Source organism: Cnephaeus nilssonii (assembly GCF_951640355.1).
Source record: "Cnephaeus nilssonii genome assembly, chromosome: 9".
NCBI classification, from domain to species: Eukaryota; Metazoa; Chordata; class Mammalia; order Chiroptera; family Vespertilionidae; genus Cnephaeus; species Cnephaeus nilssonii.
In genome coordinates, this window is record NC_137080.1 from 2,837,274 (window position 1) to 2,857,086 (window position 19,813).

Consider the following 19,813-nt stretch of genomic DNA (forward strand, 5'->3'; position numbering starts at 1 on the left):
TAAAAAACAAAGAGGGGCTGGCTTTGCAGGTGGATTAAGGTGTGGTCAACTTGGAATTCAGATCTTTACTCTGACTTTTCACTCAGTAGATTGATCAGCAGGTATTTTGAAATTTTATATCAGATATTTTCTTTTGGAAAATTAATCTGAATGGTGATTTTGTGCTTTCATAAGGTTAATATTATTTTTAAAATATATTGCTATTAGGCACAGACAACATAGAGGTCTTCTTTTTCTCTGTGTGGAGGACAAATGCCATAAGGAGTATGTATTGCCCTAACGGGTTTGGCTCAGTGGATAGAGCGTCGGCCTTCGGACTGAAGGGTCCCAGGTTCGATTCCGGTCAAGGGCATGTACCTTGGTTGTGGGCACATCCCCAGTAGGGGGTGTGCAGGAGGCAGCTGATCGATGTTTCTCTCTCATCAATGTTTCTAACTCTCTATCCCTCTCACTTCCTCTCTGTAAAAAATCAATAAAATATATATTTTTGTAAAAAAGGAGCATGTATTACTTTGCTAACGGGCCTGGATCCAGTGCCCTCTCCTCCCCCTACCCCGCCCCCCAATGTGGTGACTTCCCATTGTCACAGGAAACTGTTGTTTTTAAAAAGCCTAGTTCCTGTTTCCTGCTAGTTGAGTTGTAGCAGTTGCTGTCATGTGGGGAATATTACCTTTCCGTCACCTTAGCCCCACTAAGGACATTTCCATTCCTCACCTTAAGTTATTGTCTCATTCACCGAAGTCAGAAATATCACTTGGCCTTTTTCTCAGCAAAACTCATTTAGCTCAGATAAATTCATCTTGCTACAGCATTTTTTTTCCAGGGGAAACATGAAAAATTTCTATTTATTTATGGTATTGAGAGCCCGAGTTATGAGAGCGATGTTTAATCTCCTTGCAACATAGATAATTACAATTTTCCTCCCTTTTTTTCTGCATGATAATTCAAGTGAGGGTTTCACTTGGCTTATCAAGATTGCTGTATTTCCGCGCTTCTCCATCAGACCCGTCACTGTGTCATTTTCAAGGAGGTTTATTTTGAAATCCTTAAAGATAAACCGCCGTCGCCCGGTTGATTATCCATTATGCTTATATGTAACTACATGTTATGCATGTGTGATAATGATCAGATCAGCCTGTTCTTCGCATGATGATAATGCGTGGGATGTTCGCTCTGATCATTGATAGCAGATGACGCTGTCCTGTGGGGGAAGGGCTACCGTTGGCTCCTGGCCCTGAGCTCCCATTTCTCATCGTTGCCACCAGATCAGAGAGCAATGCTGGTGTGGATGCCAGCAGCCCGGGACGGTAGGGTTGCGCGGATGCTGCTGGGTGCTCACTTCACGTTTCCGTTCAGTGTCCCTCTGTGCTCTGGTGGCGCAAGGAGGACCTCTCATCCTTCTCCACCTGGGCCTCGGTGCTCCGGCTCAGTGTCACCCTGTCCAGGCTACCTGTACGTGACTGTTACCTATACGTGACTGTTACCTGTACGTGGCTGTTACCTGTACGTGACTGTGACCTGTACGTGACTGTTACCTGTACGTGACTGTTACCTGTACGTGGCTGTTACCTGTACGTGACTGTGACCTGTACGTGACTGTTACCTGTACGTGGCTGTTACCTGTCTGTGGCTGTTACCTGTACGTGACTGTAGGTACGCGAGGTTGGTGTCAGGAGTGTGTCTGCAGTCCCGGGCGGCCACAGTGCCTGTGCCAGGCATCAAGCACTCAGCAGAGGCTCATGGGAGCCACTTAATTCCGTACGGAGTCAAGGACAGGTCTTTTCATCTAAGCTCTCACAGCTCCGGTACATCCGGCCCATTCTTCTCCCTCAGACACACTGGGCCTCACAGAGCCGCTCCTGCTGCTTCAGGGAAAAGGCAGCCGTTTATTAGATTAGGAGCCTGCTCGCCTCCTGATATTGGATTTCCTGTGTGAGGCTGTACCATTAGAATGCAGCCCGCAGCCCCTCGGGGGAACCCAGGCCCCTGGCTGACCCCCCCATAACGCTGCGTGGAAAGGATGGCACGGGCGTCTTTCCCTCCTGAGACTCCCGGACACGCGCTCGCCACCTGGACACGGCGCCAGCGACCGTGTTACTCGGGCGCTGTGTCCCTGATTTAACAGTGTCCTCCATCGCGGGCACGCATGCCCCCTCCTCGCACCTCCGAAGGCAGCCTCCTCCCGGCCACAGCAGCTCATCTGGGTGGGGCTCGGGCTGCGTCCTGCCCGGAGGAAATGCCTTTGAAGTGGAGCACCTGCTTTTAGCAGCGACACTGCAAAGCAGCGGCCTCTGGCAGCTGGGACCAGGGCATTATCGAGTCTGAGCTCCTTAATGACCCTTTATTACAGACGTGGTGCTTTGCAGTATTCTAATGTCCCCCAAATTCGCATCTCCTTAATCTTGTCTACTGAACTCACTTTTGACTTTCCCCCCATCGCCAGAGGGTAAGGATTCAGGGTGTGAGCGCCGTGTCCTCCACTCAGTCCCATGTGACCGCAGGTTAGCGAGCTGCTTACCCTCCTAGACCCAGCTGCTGCTTCTGTGACATCGGAGAGGAGCTCAACACTGAGATGGTGTGGTCGCTGAGATAACTAACTAACAAAGCTACGGATGCTCAGTGTGTTCCCCCTGGAATGCGGCCACAGAAGTGACTGCTAATGTTTACTGAGCATTGTTCGGTCTTATTATTCATATTTGCACACCAAGTATTGCTAACAGAAAATGAGAAAAGAGTGGAATTTTGATAAGTTGGAAAAATAATTTTGTGAACACCAATGCCCAGCACTCAACATGGCTCTTAGGAAACTTTGAGTAAATATTGATGGGAAAAATGAATGGAGTCAGGAATTTTCAGGAATTTGGAATCGGTGTGCTGAGCACGGAAGAATTAAATGCAGCCCTGGGGAAGGGGAAATTTAATGCGTCAGGAAAATGAATTCATTTGATCAGACAATCACAGCAGTTTTAGGTGTGCTAACATATTTGTTGTGAGTGAATATTAATTTATTTCAGTGTATTCCCTGGGCTAAACATGGTTATGTAATTAGTATCTGATAAAAATAAAATGCAATTTCTAGTACAGTTTAATAAAAGCATTTATTTTGTGGGCCCTGAAAAGTTAAATAATTTAGACAATATTCTGGCAACGCTTTTCTAGCAGATGCCCCATATTTGTCAAATGGCTGGTTTTCTTTTCTTAATCATTTAGTGAAGGTGAATATGATGATAGCCCAATGGAAGTTAGCTCCATTGTTACCTGTGACTCACTCTCTGACTCCGGGGTCCAGAAGCAAGTGGTGTTATCCTCACGATTTCTGCCTGGTGACCTTTTCACAAATACTGCTCCTCATCGAGACCGACTGTGTCCAAACTCTTTCCGGGGCCGGGCAGGAGTCCGCGGAGGGGTGAGCTCAGCAGCTGCCGTTGCTGGTTCACTAATCACAGAGGGAGCATTTGCGTGCGGAGTGTGAGTTCTCTGTCCGCAGGCATCCCCACGTCACTCAGCTACCGCCCTCCAAGTACTGCGGCCAGGCGATGCCTACGGACTGCAGAATACTGATGGGGGGCTACATGTCCATGTGGCTTTTCTGAGGTTGTTTCTTTTTATTTTTAAATTCTTTTCCTTGCTTTAGGGGGTCACTTGCTTAGCTAGCAGCTCTTTTCACTGGAGTGTGGAACCCTTGTGTGTGCTCAGAGAGTTTGGGGAGCGGGGTGACCCTTTGGAATGGCCGCCCCCCGGGAGAGAGAAGGAGGTTCTGAGTGTACAAGCACCCCCAGGTGCACACATGCATTTTGGGAATAATTGTGGGATTTGTCAGGGAAACACCACTGTGGTGTTTAGGGAAGGCCTCCCGGGAAACATACTTGTTCTCTTCCCAGCAGCCAGCTCCTTTGGGCAGAAAGTCCTGTATTCTTCCCCCAGGGGAGGGGCCGGTATGTGTAGGTGTGTGTTTTTGTGGGAGGAAAGGGATCCCAGGAGCTAGGAAACAGCCCACAAAGAGTTTCTCAGTTTTGTTGTGTGCTGCCTCTTCTAGCTGGTTACCTCAAAGGCCGACTAAACCCTGAGGCTCTCCGTATTTTCCCCCGTAGAGAGGCCACATTTTCGTAGAGGCCGACATCACACACAGGCGGGAAGACAGCGCAGTAACGGTTAGAAGGGTGAGTGTTCTCGCTGCAGCATTTCCGTCTGGAGCTCTGTAAGGTGCTATTGAAGCCAGTCTGTGAGCTGTGGAGGCCTCCTGGGCACCCAGCTCTATCGTCATCTCGGGTGGGATCCAGAAGCTCCGATAAACGCAAACCTGGACCCATCAGATCCTCTATTAAAATGCAAAGCGAATGAAGTTTAAGAGCTCTGGCTCTGGCTTTCGGAGGGATAGAGCAGCGCAGACGTTGTCATGCAAATTTCAACTTGAACTTGGTCCTGGCCATGGATTTCTATTCATAACTCGCTTTTCTTGTAGGGACCCTTGGGCTCTCTACATGGCAGGGTGAATGTGGCAACAGAGAGGCAGGGTCTCTAGCCAGGGCATGTTATCCTCAGGACTGTTCATTCCTGAGACTGGAATAGCCCGGGGCGCAGAGAACGTGTCCGCTCCGATGTGTGTGGAGTCACGCGGACATGCGTTTTTACCCCACTGAATTTCATTTTACCTTTCAAAATATTTAGGGCCATTTTTCTTTTTTTTCTTTTTTAAAATATATTTTATTGATTTTTTACAGAGAGGAAGGGAGGGGGATAGAGAGTTACAAACATTGATGAGAGAGAAACATCCATCAGCTGCCTCCTGCACCCCCCCCCCCCAATGGGGATGTGCCTGCAACCAAGGTACATGCCCTTGACCGGAATCGAACCTGGGACCCTTCAGTCCGCAGGCCGACGCTCTATCCACTGAGCCACACCGGTCAGGGCAAGGGCCATTTTTCACCAGTTTAAGCCCTTGGAAACAGTGAGGACTCCGTAGCCGGCAGGATGCTCCGGCAAGGCCTGCTTTACAAGAGTCATCTTGGAGCCCCTGTGCGTCTGCCTCCCTCCAGATTGCTGCGCGATGTGTGAAATGCTTAATAATGGCATCCGAGAGATTTACATGTTTGTTTATGTTTTACACATAGAGACTTAGCCACAGGGAATTTAAATGACTTGACTAAAGGGGTTAGCACTCTCTGCTTAGGAATAAACAACTCAATTTTCCGTCTAGGGCTGTGTACATTTTTGGCTTTGACAGCCCTTTGTGAGCAAGGGCATCTGCTCAGGGCTCCGGGGCCATGGCTGGCCTCCCCTGGGTTTTTCTGGCCAATCTCTGCATCGCAGCTTGGCCAGCCCTGGCAGAACTGAGCAAATTGGATGAAAAAAGAGCAAATTGGATGAAAAAGGACAGATAGTTCTGTGTGACTTATTTTCTTTGCCTTCCCCAACTCAAGTTTAATAAATTATCTTTGTATATGAAGATCTGCAAATTGCTATGTACATTCCTCGGCAAAATTGGCTTCTTTTTCTTCTTTGGACCATGGCATTGGCGAGTTAGGCATTTAGTATCCGTCTCCACGTTCTCATTAATTCCCATAGAACGGCCTGAACATTTTACTGTTCATTCTGAGTTAAATAATCTTTCAGAACCTCTCCTCAAAAGTAAATCACTTATAAATGAATCTAACCATCTCTTTGGCCCTTCACTTAACCTCTTATATCTCCGATGCTTGATATTCTTTTGGGAAAAGGAAATCAAATTTGTATTAGTCTCAGTCCTCTTTTTCATACATTTAATCTTCTCATTAGCCTTTGGGTCGGCGTCTTCACTTCCTGGTGACACCTGTCCAGAGCCCGCCGTTCCTGGAACTTCCTTCCTGTGTCCGAGGAGCACACAGTCAGTCCTCTCAGCCCAACAGGTGTGTGTGGGGTCCCACTATGTGCTCAGCCCTGCAGCTGAGTGATGCGCATCTCAGATCTTGTGGAGGGGAGGGCTCTGGAGAAATCAGAAAGGCCCTCGGAGTCTGTGGCTGTCGCCTAGCCAGAGGCTCGGGCTCATGACCTTGCTGATGGTCACCTTTCTCTTGGCTATATGGAAGCTCCCATCTACGAGGTGAGTGGAGCCCCAAGGCCTCTATGGAAAAGGGGCCTCCCCTACTGGCCTCCCTTTTCTTATTGGCTAACACAACACCATGGACCTTCTCAGACACACACAGCCTTTCCCGACCCATTCCTGACACGCCCTGTGGGCACCCTAGGGATTTTCCATTTTTCTCTGTCATCACTGTCACCATCATGCCGCAGGAACTGTCACCCAGGACTAGCTTTGGCAGTAGCTAAATTCCTCCCAGTTCCCAGTCCCTCCCTGAAGTCACTCGGCACTGTCCAAGCGCCCTGCAGGGTGATGGTTCCGGCCTCCGGAGGTGCAGGGTATCCAGCCGACCCTCAGACACTCCGCCCCACGCATACCTGATACATGTTAAAGGACGTGTGTCGTACGGAGGACATTGTCTACCAATAACTGTAAGTTTCCTGATGGGATGTACTTAATTTATTCAGCAGACTTATGGAGACTGTGATGTGGGCTATTGCTGATCTGGGGAGGTATTGAGTGTATATAGACAACTCAGGTATGGCATTCCCTTAAGGAGCGAAGAAAGACATGTAAAACAGTTACAATATAAGCCAGATAACTCTGTGTGTGTGCGTGTGTGTGTGGGGGGGGGGGGTGCGTTTTGCCCAGACAGGAAGTGGGAACTTGGTCTTGAAGGAACCTGGGCATTTGCTAGGCCTGGTCGACCAGAGAGTCCAAAGGACGCTCCAGGTAGAAGAACCGGCAAGTGTGGTGTCAGAGCCTTGAAACTTAGCGAGAGGTTGGCTGGACTTGAAGGCACAGGACTGGAGGAGCGGATGGGCATGCAGGGAGGATGGCACGGGGGGGAGGACGGCGTTGGTTCCAGATGCAGGACGGCAGGAGCCTGGGGAAGGCCCTGAGCAGGGCAGAGCCTGGGAGGAGGCGGGAACCGTGCGGAGCGCCCTCAGGGGCAGGCAGGCGGGCAGGCCTCGGGCAGAGCATAAAGCTGAGGTCCACCCGCAGGATCCCTATCGGGAAGGGGTGCTGAGGAAACACCAGGCGGGCGCTGAGGAGTAGGGAAGGGCAGGTTGGGATCAGCCCGCGGGTCTCGGGGCTGGAGAAGCGTGTGACTATGAGCAGCTCCTCACGCACTCCCTGGGTGAGGAAGCGGGAGGGCTTTGGAGTCAGGTGTGCTGCGGGTGCTGCAGGAGGGCCTTCTGCAGGGGAGTGAGCTCGCTGGGTAGGAGCTGAGGCCAGGGCGCTCTTATTCTCATGGCGTTTCACTTCTCTGTCGGCCTTGGCCTTTTACAGCTTAAGTTCATTGACTTTTAGTAAAATGTGTTTTCCTTTTACTAAGAAATAGAAGACATAAATTAGATTTAAATGTGGGGTTTTGGGAGATAAAATAGCTCTTAGGAATTTTGCATTTTGATGAGATGAGTTTAAATGAAAGGAATGCAATCAAATGAGCAGCCCTTAAAATACACTACGTGTAAAAAAATCAAATCAAGAATGCGTGGGGCCAGCCATTTAAGGCTTTATTATATTGAAACCATTTGGAAAAAAAAATATTCTAAGTGACAAACAAACAGAATATGTGATCAGTAATTTAAAACTGACTTTTTCTTTTCCATGGATGCATTGCTTTCTTAGTCCATATATAATTTTCCTAAATTTATTGTCCTCAAAACAAAATCGTTATTTTAAAAACAGTGCTGTAAGCTGATTACAGAAAACACTTGTCCTTTGCTTAAATATGTATAAAAGGTAGAAAGTGTAAAAAGAATAACAAAGATTACACTTATGTGTACATACAAGTGATGCTACCGTCACACTTCTGATGTGGAACCCTCTGGACCACTCCCAGCAGGCACCTGTGATATTTTCACTTGAAACAGAGGCAGATGTAACACTGTTTTGTATGTAGTTTTCACTTAACAGACTGAGGTTTGGATTTGAGATTGCTATTTTTCATGACTAGTCCTTCATTCATCCAAGTCTTTCCTCTGGACACCTCACTGGGAGCTAATGCTGGTTTAAAGAGCGTATTTAAACCCTCCACGCACATTTGAAACCCCATGACCTGCTGAATGAGCGTTTACATTCCCGCCAGCAGGATCGGGGGTTGGGGGTGGGGGGTGGGGTAGATGTTTGCAGACCCTCATGGACACAGAGGGTAGCTTCCTTCTAGTCTTTGCACATTTTACAAGTCAAACTGAGATTCTTTTCTATGTCGTTCATTATGTTATTGCTTATCTTTATTTTTTTTAAGTTATCTGTCCATACTTTTGCTTATTTGTGTACCTAACTTTTTATGTTGATTTGGCAACACTATTTATACAGATATGGCTCTGTCCTTGGTTATGACTATTTTTCTACTTGGCGATTTGTTTTTTCATTTGTATGGATGTCTTTGTGTGTGTGTTGGTTCACTGATACTTTAAAGATTTGGGTAGTAAAAACGGTCATCGTTTTCCCCCGTTAGGTTTTATCTTTTAGGGTCATCGTTTTTGTCCCGTTATCTTTTATCTTTTATCATGTTTAGAAGTGACAGGCATTTGTTTCTGCCACTTTTACTTTATTTAGAAGAAAGAAACAACCCACAAACGGGTGGTAAATCTTTAGTTACTAAGATGCCCTGAGAGCTGTCAAATCCTGTCTCAATTCTCCTCTTAGCCAAAACGTAGGGGAAGTGGTCTATTCCTAAAGAAAAGCTACGATTACCTAAGGAAGTCGGTGAGGTGCCCAGTTCAGTCTGAATACTTCACACTAGGTTTCTCTGTTTCTCTGCCCATCGCTTACCACTATTCCAGTGAGTAGCTGTCTCCCAATGTCGATACCCTGGCTTATTTTTCGGTATTTCTGGGCAGCATGCTATTTTTGTTTTTTATTAATAATTGTGCATAACTCTCCAAACATTTCCAGGATGATCGCTCCATCCTGTTGTGCTTTAAGAGCGAGTCGGCAGAGGGAACTGTGTGTGCAAAGGCGTGGAGGTGAGACCGCGTTGTGTCTGGGACCCTGGGAACCGGCCGTGGTTCCGCAGGGGGTGCAGGGTGAGGACCCGGGCTGAAGACGCAGGGGAGGTTCAAGTCTGTCATGGTCTCGTGCACTCCACAGGGAGGTTGGCCTTCATCATGAAAGCAACGGAACCCCAAGGATTTTCACCGGGGGAGGGAACGTCATCAGGGTTTGTGTCTTACGGCCGTAGGATGCAGAGCCGAGTGGAGCTGAATGGAGACTACTGTGGGTCTCTATGGAGATTTTATAGGTATTTCTATGAAGGACCCAGCAGGCAATATCAATCATTGTGAACAGAATTCAGAGAGATGATTTTGAGAAAGGTGAGCAACTAAAGGGCCATTTATTGGAGAATCTATAGTCGATATGTCCGACAGGATTTCAGCGAGACACTTGCATCGCCTTTTGTTGAATGTGCACAGCGTTGGTTGGTCATGAGAAGATCACATAGAGAGGCGAGGTCCTGAGGCTGGGGGGTGGGGGAGGCACAAAACACGTTATTTCCGGTCACGAAATGAGTGTGCGAGGCCAGCTGCACAGCCACTGGAAATACAGGTTTCCATAAATATTTTTTTAACTTTTTTAAATTTAAAATGAAATGACAAGTGCCGTGATGTGTCCTCATGTGTCATTTTTAATGGTGCTACATTTATTGAAAGTGTGCAGATACAGAACCTTCATAAATACCTGGAATTAAACCTTACCACGGAAGGTGGATACAGGTTGGTTTTTAAAAAGTCAAGTTAGTAAATATCCCGTTTGCTGTGTGTTTCCATAAGAACATTTGGTATAAACACTCTACAAAATTAGGCAACGTTCTGGAGAAGTCATGGGTAAAATGTGATGAAACAAGCCTTCAGTTCTCATTTCTCTTCATCGGCAGAGCCCTGGCGCAGTTCGCCGGCGAGCAGAGTGCTTTCTGCACGGGGCCCTTCCCTGTCCTAGTTCGGGGGCGGGCGGAGGCCCCGCACGCTCATTTCGTCCAGATCCTTCCAGTATCTAAAGTTGTTGTCCAGGTGGTGCAGCAGCACGGGGAGGTCCACAAAGTTGTCCCACGCATCGTACATGTCGATGATGAAGTAGTTGATGAAGGACATTTGGGACTTGGGGATGCTGCAGGTGTTCCTGTCGAAAGCGGGCATCACCACAGGTAAGTTCCGCCGCTTCTCCTCTTCGGTCTGGGAAAAATACTCCTCCGAGATGCGCGCGGCCCACTGGATGCACTGCTCCAAGGGCCGGCAGGGGTTGGACACGTCGGCGCACTTGATCATCATGCGCTTGATCATCGACCGGTTCTCTGGAGTCCTGAGCATCGCGTTGATGTCCGCTCGCACTGCCTCCGTCTCCTCGCGCTCTTCCAGATCTGCCAAGGGCTTGACGACGCTGTTGACAAACTTGTTGAGGTGCTCGAAGTGCTTGGTCATCTCCGTGGCCAAGACCATGTCGATGATGGCCTGGCGCAGCGTCCGGTAGACACTCCTCTCCATGTTCTTGAAGATGTTGCTCTTGTCGTCTCTGAGGGTCAGCTGGAAGGCCAGGCTGGCGTGGTGGCTCTCCAGCACCGCGAAGTCGTTGTACAGGATGGCCAGCGTGCTGCCCGAGTTGCACAGGAAGGGGTTGGTCCTCCCCGGGTGGTCCAGGTCGTGGATCGTGGCCGCGATGAGGGCGGCGGCCTCGTCCACCGAATCTAAGGCGCGCTTCACCCGCTCCTGGGACAGGAAGTAGGAGGTGGCGTGGAGCACGTCGGCGGCGTGGCTGGAGTTGTGGTAGGGGTTGGAGGCGTGGTACGTGGACTCGATGACCTGCAGCCACAGCCTCAGCGTGGTCTCCGGGCACTTTAAGAACTCACAGATGCCAAAGCGACCGAAGATTTTCATGGCGAGGTAGCTCAGGGCCCGTTTCTGCGTGGCGGCCTCCAGCTCAAAGATGTCAAAGTCCCAGGATTCCTCGTTCTCCAGCGCCTCGGCGATCTGCAGCGGGACGTCGTGGAGGGGCGTGGGGACGGTGACGCTGCTGGACAGCCGCGGGAGGTCTTTGGCTATAAGAACGTACTCGTTCCCCGAGAGTCTCCGCAGACCGTCGGATATCAGGCCCCCGATGAGGTCGTTGGCGTGAGGGTCCTCATCCTTCGCCCCGAACTGCGGGGAGTACAGTTCAGTGGTCCTCAGGATCTCCAGCGCCCGGTCCAGGGCCTCTGTGACGGGCTCCGAGCTGTTTTCCTGGGCGGCACTGATGATGTTGATCACCTTGGTGATGGGCGCCTCCATGGTCACCGACTGGATCCGGGCCAGCGAGGAGTGGCGTCTCTGGCCGACCACCTCACTTGCCCGGGAGCCCAGGCTCCTGGCGCCACCCGAGCTTTTCCTCCTGTCCCTCAGTTTCCCCAGCTGGCTGTCTGTGTGCAAGTCAGACTGGACGCTTCTGGGCGTCCTCTCGGCCTTACTGTTGCCATCGCTCAGCCTGATGATGGACACGTAGTGTCTGATCTTCCCGCCCTGCCCGCTGACCGGGATGACCCTCACATCCTGCTGCCTGTTGTCTCCGTTCTTGGCACAGCAGACGCCTTGCCACCCCTTGCCCGTCTTGATGCATGAATTTATCGTGTCGAACAGCTCAGACTTCTTCTCGGCGGCAGGTAACTTGGCTAACTCCTTCCCTATCAGCTCCTGGGAGTCACAGCCCATGGTGGTGCCAAAGGCCGGGTTCACGTACTGCACCAGGTGGTCCTCGCCCGTGATCTCAATGGCGTCCTGGCTCTTCTCCAAGGCCGTGAAGATGGAGTTGCACGCCCTGAGCTTCAGCTGGGATCGCACCTCCCCGAACTGCAGCTGCAGCAGCTCGGTGTAGCAGGCCAGCAGGCTGGGGTTCTCCACGTAGCGCCTGGTGAAGCCCGTGGAGATGAGGGGCATCACGGGCAGGTCCCCGTCCCGCTTGCGCACCACCCCGACGATGACCGTGTTTTCCGAGACCTTGGACGACCGAATGGCCCTGCACAGCGCCCGCGCGTCCAGCTGCCGGGGGTTTCTGTGGTCCAGGATGACGATGTCGTGGTGCGCCGACAGGAAGCAGCCCAGCACCGCCTGCATCTCCCGGGTCAGCGTGCACTTGAACCCGGCCTGCTCGCAGGCCTGGCGGAAGGCCCTGCACTGGCTGTCCTCCTTGCCGAACACCAACAGCACCTGCAGCTGGTCCGGGTGAAACCTCATGGGGCCCAGCTGCACGTCGGACACGGAGATCTTGCCGCGAGGCAGGTAGGAGTCCGAGGGGAAGGCGGGGGCCAGGGCGCCGGTGCCCTCCAGCCGCGCCCAGGGGTCCTGCGCGCCCTCGGCCTCTTTGCCGCCCGGGTACGCGCCCGGGGCCTCGGAGGAAATGTGGACGCTCGGGGCGCAGCCCATGCCGGTGGCGGCACCGCGGACTGGCCGGCCGGCAGCCGTTACCCGGTCCGCGAACGGTCAGCAAACGGCCAGCCCGCCCGCCCGCCCGGCGCCTCGCGGCCGCCCCGCCGCACACGCCCTTCCGCAGGCCAGGCAGGCCCTGGGCGCCCGCCTCCTGCGCGCAGGCTTCCGGGCCTCGGGGAGGGGTGTGCGCGCTCCCCGCGGAGCCCTCCGCTCCCTGGGCTGGGCCCCCCCTGCCCCCCAAAGCACCAGCCGGCCCAGCCCCGCAGCGCAGCGCAGGCCTGGACTCTCTGCCCCACCCCGCCCCCAGGGCTGGGGCTGCGGGCCTCAGTGAGCAGGGACAGAGGCAGGAGGCCTTGGCCGTGGGCGGTGCGGGTCGCGGACCCAGCCGCCAGGGTGCGCCATGGAGCACAGGGAGGCACCATGCTCCCTGGGGGCTGCGGGGGGCGGGGCTCCCCATAAATATTTCAAAATAAACGATAGGTAAGGCCTGTCTGTGTAACAAATATCCTAATTCATGACTTCCTGGCTGACTCTATTGAAAGGCGCAGTGGGACGCCTTCAGTTCTGTTTTTAATAGGATGGACCATGGTTCTCTCCAGAGCGGACCTTGGTAGGTAACTGAGGACGCTGAGAGGAGTCTGCAGTGCCGGGCTGTGGGCATGGCTGTCCCCACGAGGCCGTTCCCGCCCCCACCTGTGGCCAAGGGGAAGTGTCCCCCTGCCGTGGCCATCGGGCGGCGGGCGGGGCCCTCCGCGGTCTCCTGGAGTCAGCCTGGGTCAGCCTGGGTCAGCCTGGGGTCAGCCTGGCATCAGCCTGGGTCAGCCTGGGTCAGCCTGGGGTCAGCCTGGGGTCAGCCTGGGTCAGCCTGGGGTCAGCCTGGGTCAGCCTGGGGTCAGCCTGGGTCAGCCTGGGTCAGCCTGGGGTCAGCCTGGGTCAGCCTGGGGTCAGCCTGGGGTCAGCCTGGGTCAGCCTGGGGTCAGCCTGGGGTCAGCCTGGGTCAGCCTGGGGTCAGCCTGGGTCAGCCTGGGGTCAGCCTGGGTCAGCCTGGGGTCAGCCTGGGTCAGCCTGGGTCAGCCTGGGGTCAGCCTGGGTCAGCCTGGGGTGGGCTTATGTAGCCAGAGAGCCCTCCAGGCCAAGCATGCGCAGTAAAACGGAGCGCTTTAATTCTGTGAGAGGGAACAGTAAGGAGGAGGTCAGGCCGCAGATTTCTCCGTGAAAGGTCCGTCTGCGGCGGCTCACTGAGGCCTGGGTTCTGTTCCACCCGAGGAGCCCACGCGGCCATCCCCAGGCACAGAGGGCACAGAGGGCACAGAGGGCACAGAGGGCACAGGTGGGACCTTTGTAAAGGAGCTTGTGGAGGACCAGGTCCACGGTGAAGGTGCCAGGGCTCCGGCTGGCAGAGGGGGGAGCCTGTGAGCACTGGGCAGGGGAGGGGACTGTGACCACTGGGGGGTGCTGTGAGCACTGGGCAGAGGGCGGGGTGCTGTGAGCACTGGGCAGAGGTGGGGGGGCTGTGAGCACTGGGCAGGGGGGGGGGGGTAGCTGTGAGCAGTGGGGGGAGGGAAGGGGGTGAGGGCTGTGAGCACTGGGCAGAGGGAAATGACCTGGGAGGCAGTGATTGGCGCTTCCTGTCCAATAATCTCCTTTTTCCCAGTAAAGTATTGGAAGCAGGAGGTGTTTTGGATCCTACCTTTTTGAGATCTACTTTGTTCATTTTCTAGATTAAAATCACTATAGTGTTGGCACATTGCACCTCAGTCTCTGAGTTCATCTGTTCTGAAGGCACCTATAAAATGACCCCAAAACGACCCTGGCGGTCCCCTGATGGAAACTGTTGTAACAGCCACCGTTGCCCAAAAGAACGCCCGCAGTCCTTAGTGAAAGCCCTGCAGCCCACAGCCCGCCAGCCAGCTCCATCCCTGGCTTCCTGCGCTCAGTCTCGGCCTTTTGGCTGAGGTCAAGTGCAGAGGGCTTCGTGAGCCGAGACGGCAGCGTTATCAATGCCATCCTGGCCTCAGCCTCCAGCCCTGCCCGTGGTGGTGATCTGCTACGCCGCCCGTCCTCTTCCTGGTCCCCTCGGTTAAACACCCGCCAGTTAGGGCTCAAACCAGACACCCTCTCTTAGAGGTCTCCTCTGGTGCCGGGAAAGGCTCTGTTATCACCCTCATTATTACTTGTTTTGGTGCCTGAATACCGAGTGGGCATCTCTCTCACCGAGCGACCTTGGTGTTTGTAATTATCTGTTTGTTTGCTTCTCCCTCTGGGCTCTCACCGAGGGCATCTTATTCATGTCAGTGAAAAGTCTGAGAAAGGCGGCGCCTCTTTCTGAGTGCACTGAGGAAGCCGAATGAACACGCGTGGGCAGTTGGTACCTGTGCCATTTCGGTAACGCAGGTGTGCAGCTGTGACTTACCGTAGAGCAGGGGCAGGTGTGAAAATCAGAAGGCAGTGCGTCTCCGTGGACAGAGCACTGGGAGGGGCGTGAGGGTGGCTGTGATTCATGTTTGTGAGCACTGGGCTGGGGCTTTATTGAGCGTCACTTGATTTCTGAGGACCTTGACGTTCTATTTGTCAAATATAAGACACGACCAGGCTGCAGTCTAGGATCTGCTTGGGCTCCGCCCTTCTTTGACTTCTGGAGGTTTATTATGACATCGACTAGGCATTCCTGTTTCTAATTTGGAATCGTCATGTGCTGACCCTTTATGAACTTCCACAGCTAACTGAATGGCTGCTCTTCTGAAATAATTATGAATATAGTGTTAGACTGTGATTTTTAACCCAAGATTATATACATATACATATATGTATATATCTGTATATATGTGAATATATATGAGAATATATATTATATATATACGCATAATTTCTAGTTATGTGGCTAACATAATCAAGTAAAAACTTTTTTAAAGTTTTTCACTGCACTCAGACACCAAGAACCATCTGTGGTCTTTCACATAATGAAATGCTATCTTTTAAACCTAAATATAGCCTCTTAATGAATGAGTTTAGTAGGGGAAGGGAGTCACTGTTAATGACGTTGAGAAGCATGTCCAGCCCTTCCTGTCACCATATTAATCTGCAAGGAAATATGTAAAACGATGAATAAAACTCTAATGACAGTGGTCTCAAACGTTCACTGGCTTTGCTCCCCAGGATCGCTGTTATACTTGGTCAGACCACTCATTTCACGTGGGAGGAAGCGGAGACCGGGGAAGTCCGTCCTGGTCACGGCCTGGGTCACAGCAGTGTGACAAGCCGAGGTCACGAGCGACATGGTTTCCTGCCATCGCCTGCCTTCCCCGCGTGTGCGGAGCGCAGTCTCCCGTTCAGTTTCTGTCTGTGGACGTGCCTGAGGGCAGAGCATCTCAGGGGTATCCCTTATTGCTAAGGAGCAGGGGGCTGGGATGCAGGCGGACATACTTTTTAAATAATTGCTACTGGCAGGGGAGGGCACACATGTGCAAAGGGACAAATACCACCCAGAGCTAAGCGACCTTGAGAGATGAGGCTGTCCCTGCACCAGGGTCCAGCAGCAAGAGAAATGCCTTATGGGTAAGCCAGGCCTTTCTCCTCAGCTCCCTGTGGCACGCCATCGGCCAGGGCAGGGCAGGCGGCTCCCATGGCAGGGTTCCAAGGCTGAGAGCAGCCTGAGGGGGACCGTGGCGTGCCTTCTGCCAGCTACACTGGGGGACGGGAGGGGTGGGGATGTTCTGTGTACGTCCAGGTGTGGTTTAGGTTTTCATTAAAAATACTTTACCGAATCAGTCTGAAGGCCGACCACAGTTTGTGTCACCGGTCTTTTTGTTTTTGGTTAATCCTCACCAAAAGGTATTTTTCATTGATCTTTTAGAGAGAGTGGAAGAGAGGGAGAGACAGAGAGAAACCATTGATGTGAGAGAAACACATTGATTGGTTGCCTCCGGCACGCGCCCCAACCAGGGCCCGGCCTGGGGAGGACCTGCAACCGAGGTAGGTGCCCTTGAGTGGAATGGAACCTGGGACCCTTTGGTCCACAGGCCAACGCTCTATCCACTGAGCCACACCGGCTAAGGCTATGTCACAGGTTTTAAATCACAAATACACGGGGCAAAAGTAGGTTTACAGTTGTTTGTTCGTATGGAAAATGGCACAATAATTAAGAAATAATAATACAAGAACAAACTGTGTTTTTCGTACTCACAACTGTGAACCTACTTTTGCCCCACCCTGTATATTCGTATTTTTCGTTTCCTCTGTAATGAGTGTCCTCGTAACACAAACATTTTAGAGTTCAAAATGTTTGCATAACTTAGCAATTGCCTTTTCAAGTAAATAAGTTTCAAAAGCTGTATTTTCCAGCTGGGAATTCCATCGATACTTAAGAACAGGGAAATGAAAGCGTTTGCTTAAAATCAGTGGCAATAATGAAGGCCGTTTCCGCGGTGACATTGTCTCTGAGACGCACACAGAGCAGCAGCTGGCTCCTGAAGGTGATGGAGGACATTGACCATGAGGAAGAGCGCTCTGCAGTCATGCCGCCGAATACACCCTTTGTAGACCCGGCCGGTGTGGCTCGGTTGGTTGAGAGTTGCCCTGGGCACCAACAGGTTGTCAGTTCGATTCCCCGTCAGGGCACATGCCTGGGTTGTGGGTGTAGCCCCAGGTTGGGATACATAAGGAAGGCAACTGATCAGTGTTTCTCTCTCCTTCTCCCTCCCCCTTCTTCTCTCTATAAAATCAATAAAAATGTATTTTAAGGAAACCACATTTGTAGTAAGAGCAGCATCCAGAGAGTATGTTAAAAGGCTGTAGGTATTTAGATGCTCGTGTGACGCGTAGATTCCCATTGTTGTGGTTATGCCTTTTTGGCTTGCATCTGACCAACTTCTAAGCTCCTCGTAGCTTGGCACCGGGTTCCCGTTACTTTCTCTTTCCATCACGTTCCCAGGGCTTTAAAAACCATCTATATGCTAATAACTCCAAAATTTGTGTGTCTGGCTCGGATCTCCCCTCCGTCCCCCTTCTCGTTTATCCAAATTACGTGCTTGACAGCTTCACGTGGATGTTTCTTGAACATCTCAAACTTAATATGTTCACAACCAAGCTCTTGCTTTCCCCCCGGAAACTTGTTTCTCCACGAATCCCCTCTGTCTCAGTGAAGGACGCCTCATTCTACATGATTACCGAAACCAAAACCTGATTGATTTCCCATTCTCCCCTCCCACCCCCACATCCAGTCCAGCCACCAAAGGGTTGGGTTAGCCGCCCAGTCCAGCGTGTGTCTGTGTTTCCGTGAGAGCCCTTGTCCTGGAACCTGCTTTCTCTCTTGCCACCCACCAATGCAGCCACTGGGTCACCTTTTTGAAACATAAATTGGATCTCTTTTCTTCCCTGATAGAAATTCTTTACTGCCCTACCCTGCACTTAGACAGAGATCGAAGTCATGGCCTTGGCCTACAGAGCAAGGTCCCCTGTTCCCCACCTCCTCCTGCGCTCCCTCCTCCTGCGCTCCCTCCTCCTGTGTGCTCCCTCCTCCTGCGCTCCCTCCTCCTGCGCTCCCTCCTCCTGCGCTCCCTCCTCCTGTGCTCCCTCCTCCTGTGCTCCCTCCTCCTGTGCGCTCCCTCCTGTGCGCTCCCTCCTCCTGTGCTCCCTCCTCCTGTGCTCCCTCCTCCTGCGCTCCCTCCTCCTGCGCTCCCTCCTCCTGTGTGCTCCCTCCTCCTGTGCTCCCTCCTCCTGCGCTCCCTCCTCCTGCGCTCCCTCCTCCTGCGCTCCCTGAGTCCATGCCCTGCCCCGTCCCTGTCTCCACCCCTCCTGTGCTCCCTGCAGTCTGCTTTTCCGTCTGTGGAAGAGCAAGACGTCAGAATTCTGTTCCTGCTGCTGCCTTCGTCGTCAAGGTTCTTTGCTTTTCTGTTCCCATAGCCAGGCCTTGTTATTAAGGTTCCCCCATACCTCGTCCCTGACTTACTGCCCTCTTCGCTCTTTCTCGGTAGGACGCCCTGTTGTTCTTGACCGTCGCATCACTTTCATTCCCTTCAGGAAACTTTATATTTCATGATTATGATTACGTGTTCCTTCTGCGTCACCTGTCCTCCACGGACCCCACGCGCCCTGCTGCGCGCTGCTGGGAGCGCTCAGGGGCATTCACTTACCCATCGTCAGGTGCGGGGATCGCGTCCCCGGCCAGTCTCCGGGGCAAATGGACCGCCGTGGACTGTGGAGAACAACAGCCAATGGCCCGTTCCCTCCAGGGGCTCACAAACGCGTGGCAGTGACCCCGGAGTGTTCTCTGTCCTCCGCGGTCACAGACGCGTCTTCTGGGTGGTTCTCACACAGGGGCTTCGTCTTATCAACAGTGAGCTGCACATGTACAAGTCGTGACCTTTTCACGCACCGTGTACGTCAATAAAAGCTTCTTCAAAGGGAAAAAGGAAGGGGACGCCAACAAGGGCTCGTCTCATGCTCTGCGTCAGGCCGCGTTGTTGCTGTTAACCCTCACCCGAGGATGCGTTTCCATTGATCTTCTGAGAGAGTGGGAGAGAGAGGGGAAGACAGAGAGACATCGATGTGAGAGACACACATCGATTGGTTGCCTCCTGAATGCCCCCTGACCAGGGCCCGATCCCAGGGAGGAGCCTGAAACCAAGGTACGTGCCCTTTACTGGAATCGAACCCGGTAGGCCAACGTTCTATCCACTGAGTCAAACCAGCTAGTGCCAGGCCTTATTTTTTAAAATCAGGAAGACAGTGATTTTTAATTTAAAAAAAACACATACACAGAAATCATCTCTGAATAATTGTATATTAGGGGGAAAAGCATTGTTCTCATTTTTCCTTTGTTCGTGATATTCTTTCAAAACTCCTATTTCATGATCTGATGGTTTAATGACCTTCCCTATTCCATCTGGTGTCTTATAGACTGGAAAGTGGATACAGGGGCCACACGTGGGTCTGACCAGTGATGCTTATACCTGGGGGAATTAGCACATAGCTCTGCGGTTCCTATTTCCACGTGAATTTTCTCTATCTAGACTGTTCCACCCGGCAGACCTGAATCCTGATGGACTCTCGCCTGTCTGTGCCCCACAGACCGCTCTTAGAGGGGAACACTCACTCATGTCCGCTGGACGCGTCCGGTCGCTGGATCCTTGAGAGAGACAGGTGGTCAGAAGCCTGGAGGCTGCATTCACAGGAGCACTAGTCGTCACCCCGGGCCCATGCGCTGTCCTCCCGGCTTCAGTCTTAGAGGCCGGACAGGCGAGCATGAGCCAGGAGACCGTCAGTCCAAGGCCTGCAGCTGCTGCCTGCGGTCTGCGGTCGGCGCCGTCACTCCGGGCCATCCCGGGGGCCGCCGGACGGGCCACTCCTGCAGCGG

The 19,813-nt window shown here is 52.4% G+C and overlaps 2 protein-coding genes across 12 annotated transcripts in view; one reads left to right on the forward strand and one right to left on the reverse strand.

Moving 5' to 3' along the window:
* The window catches only part of PRKN (parkin RBR E3 ubiquitin protein ligase), a 529,515-nt gene that overhangs the window by 86,674 nt on the left and 423,028 nt on the right, over positions 1–19,813 (forward strand). The window lies entirely within an intron of this gene.
* On the reverse strand, positions 8,582–12,682 carry LOC307105791 (high affinity cAMP-specific and IBMX-insensitive 3',5'-cyclic phosphodiesterase 8A-like). Its single transcript, XM_079781671.1, has one exon. The coding sequence runs from the start codon at positions 12,454–12,456 to the stop codon at positions 10,003–10,005; it is 2,454 nt and encodes an 817-aa protein (XP_079637797.1). The 5' UTR covers positions 12,457–12,682; the 3' UTR covers positions 8,582–10,002.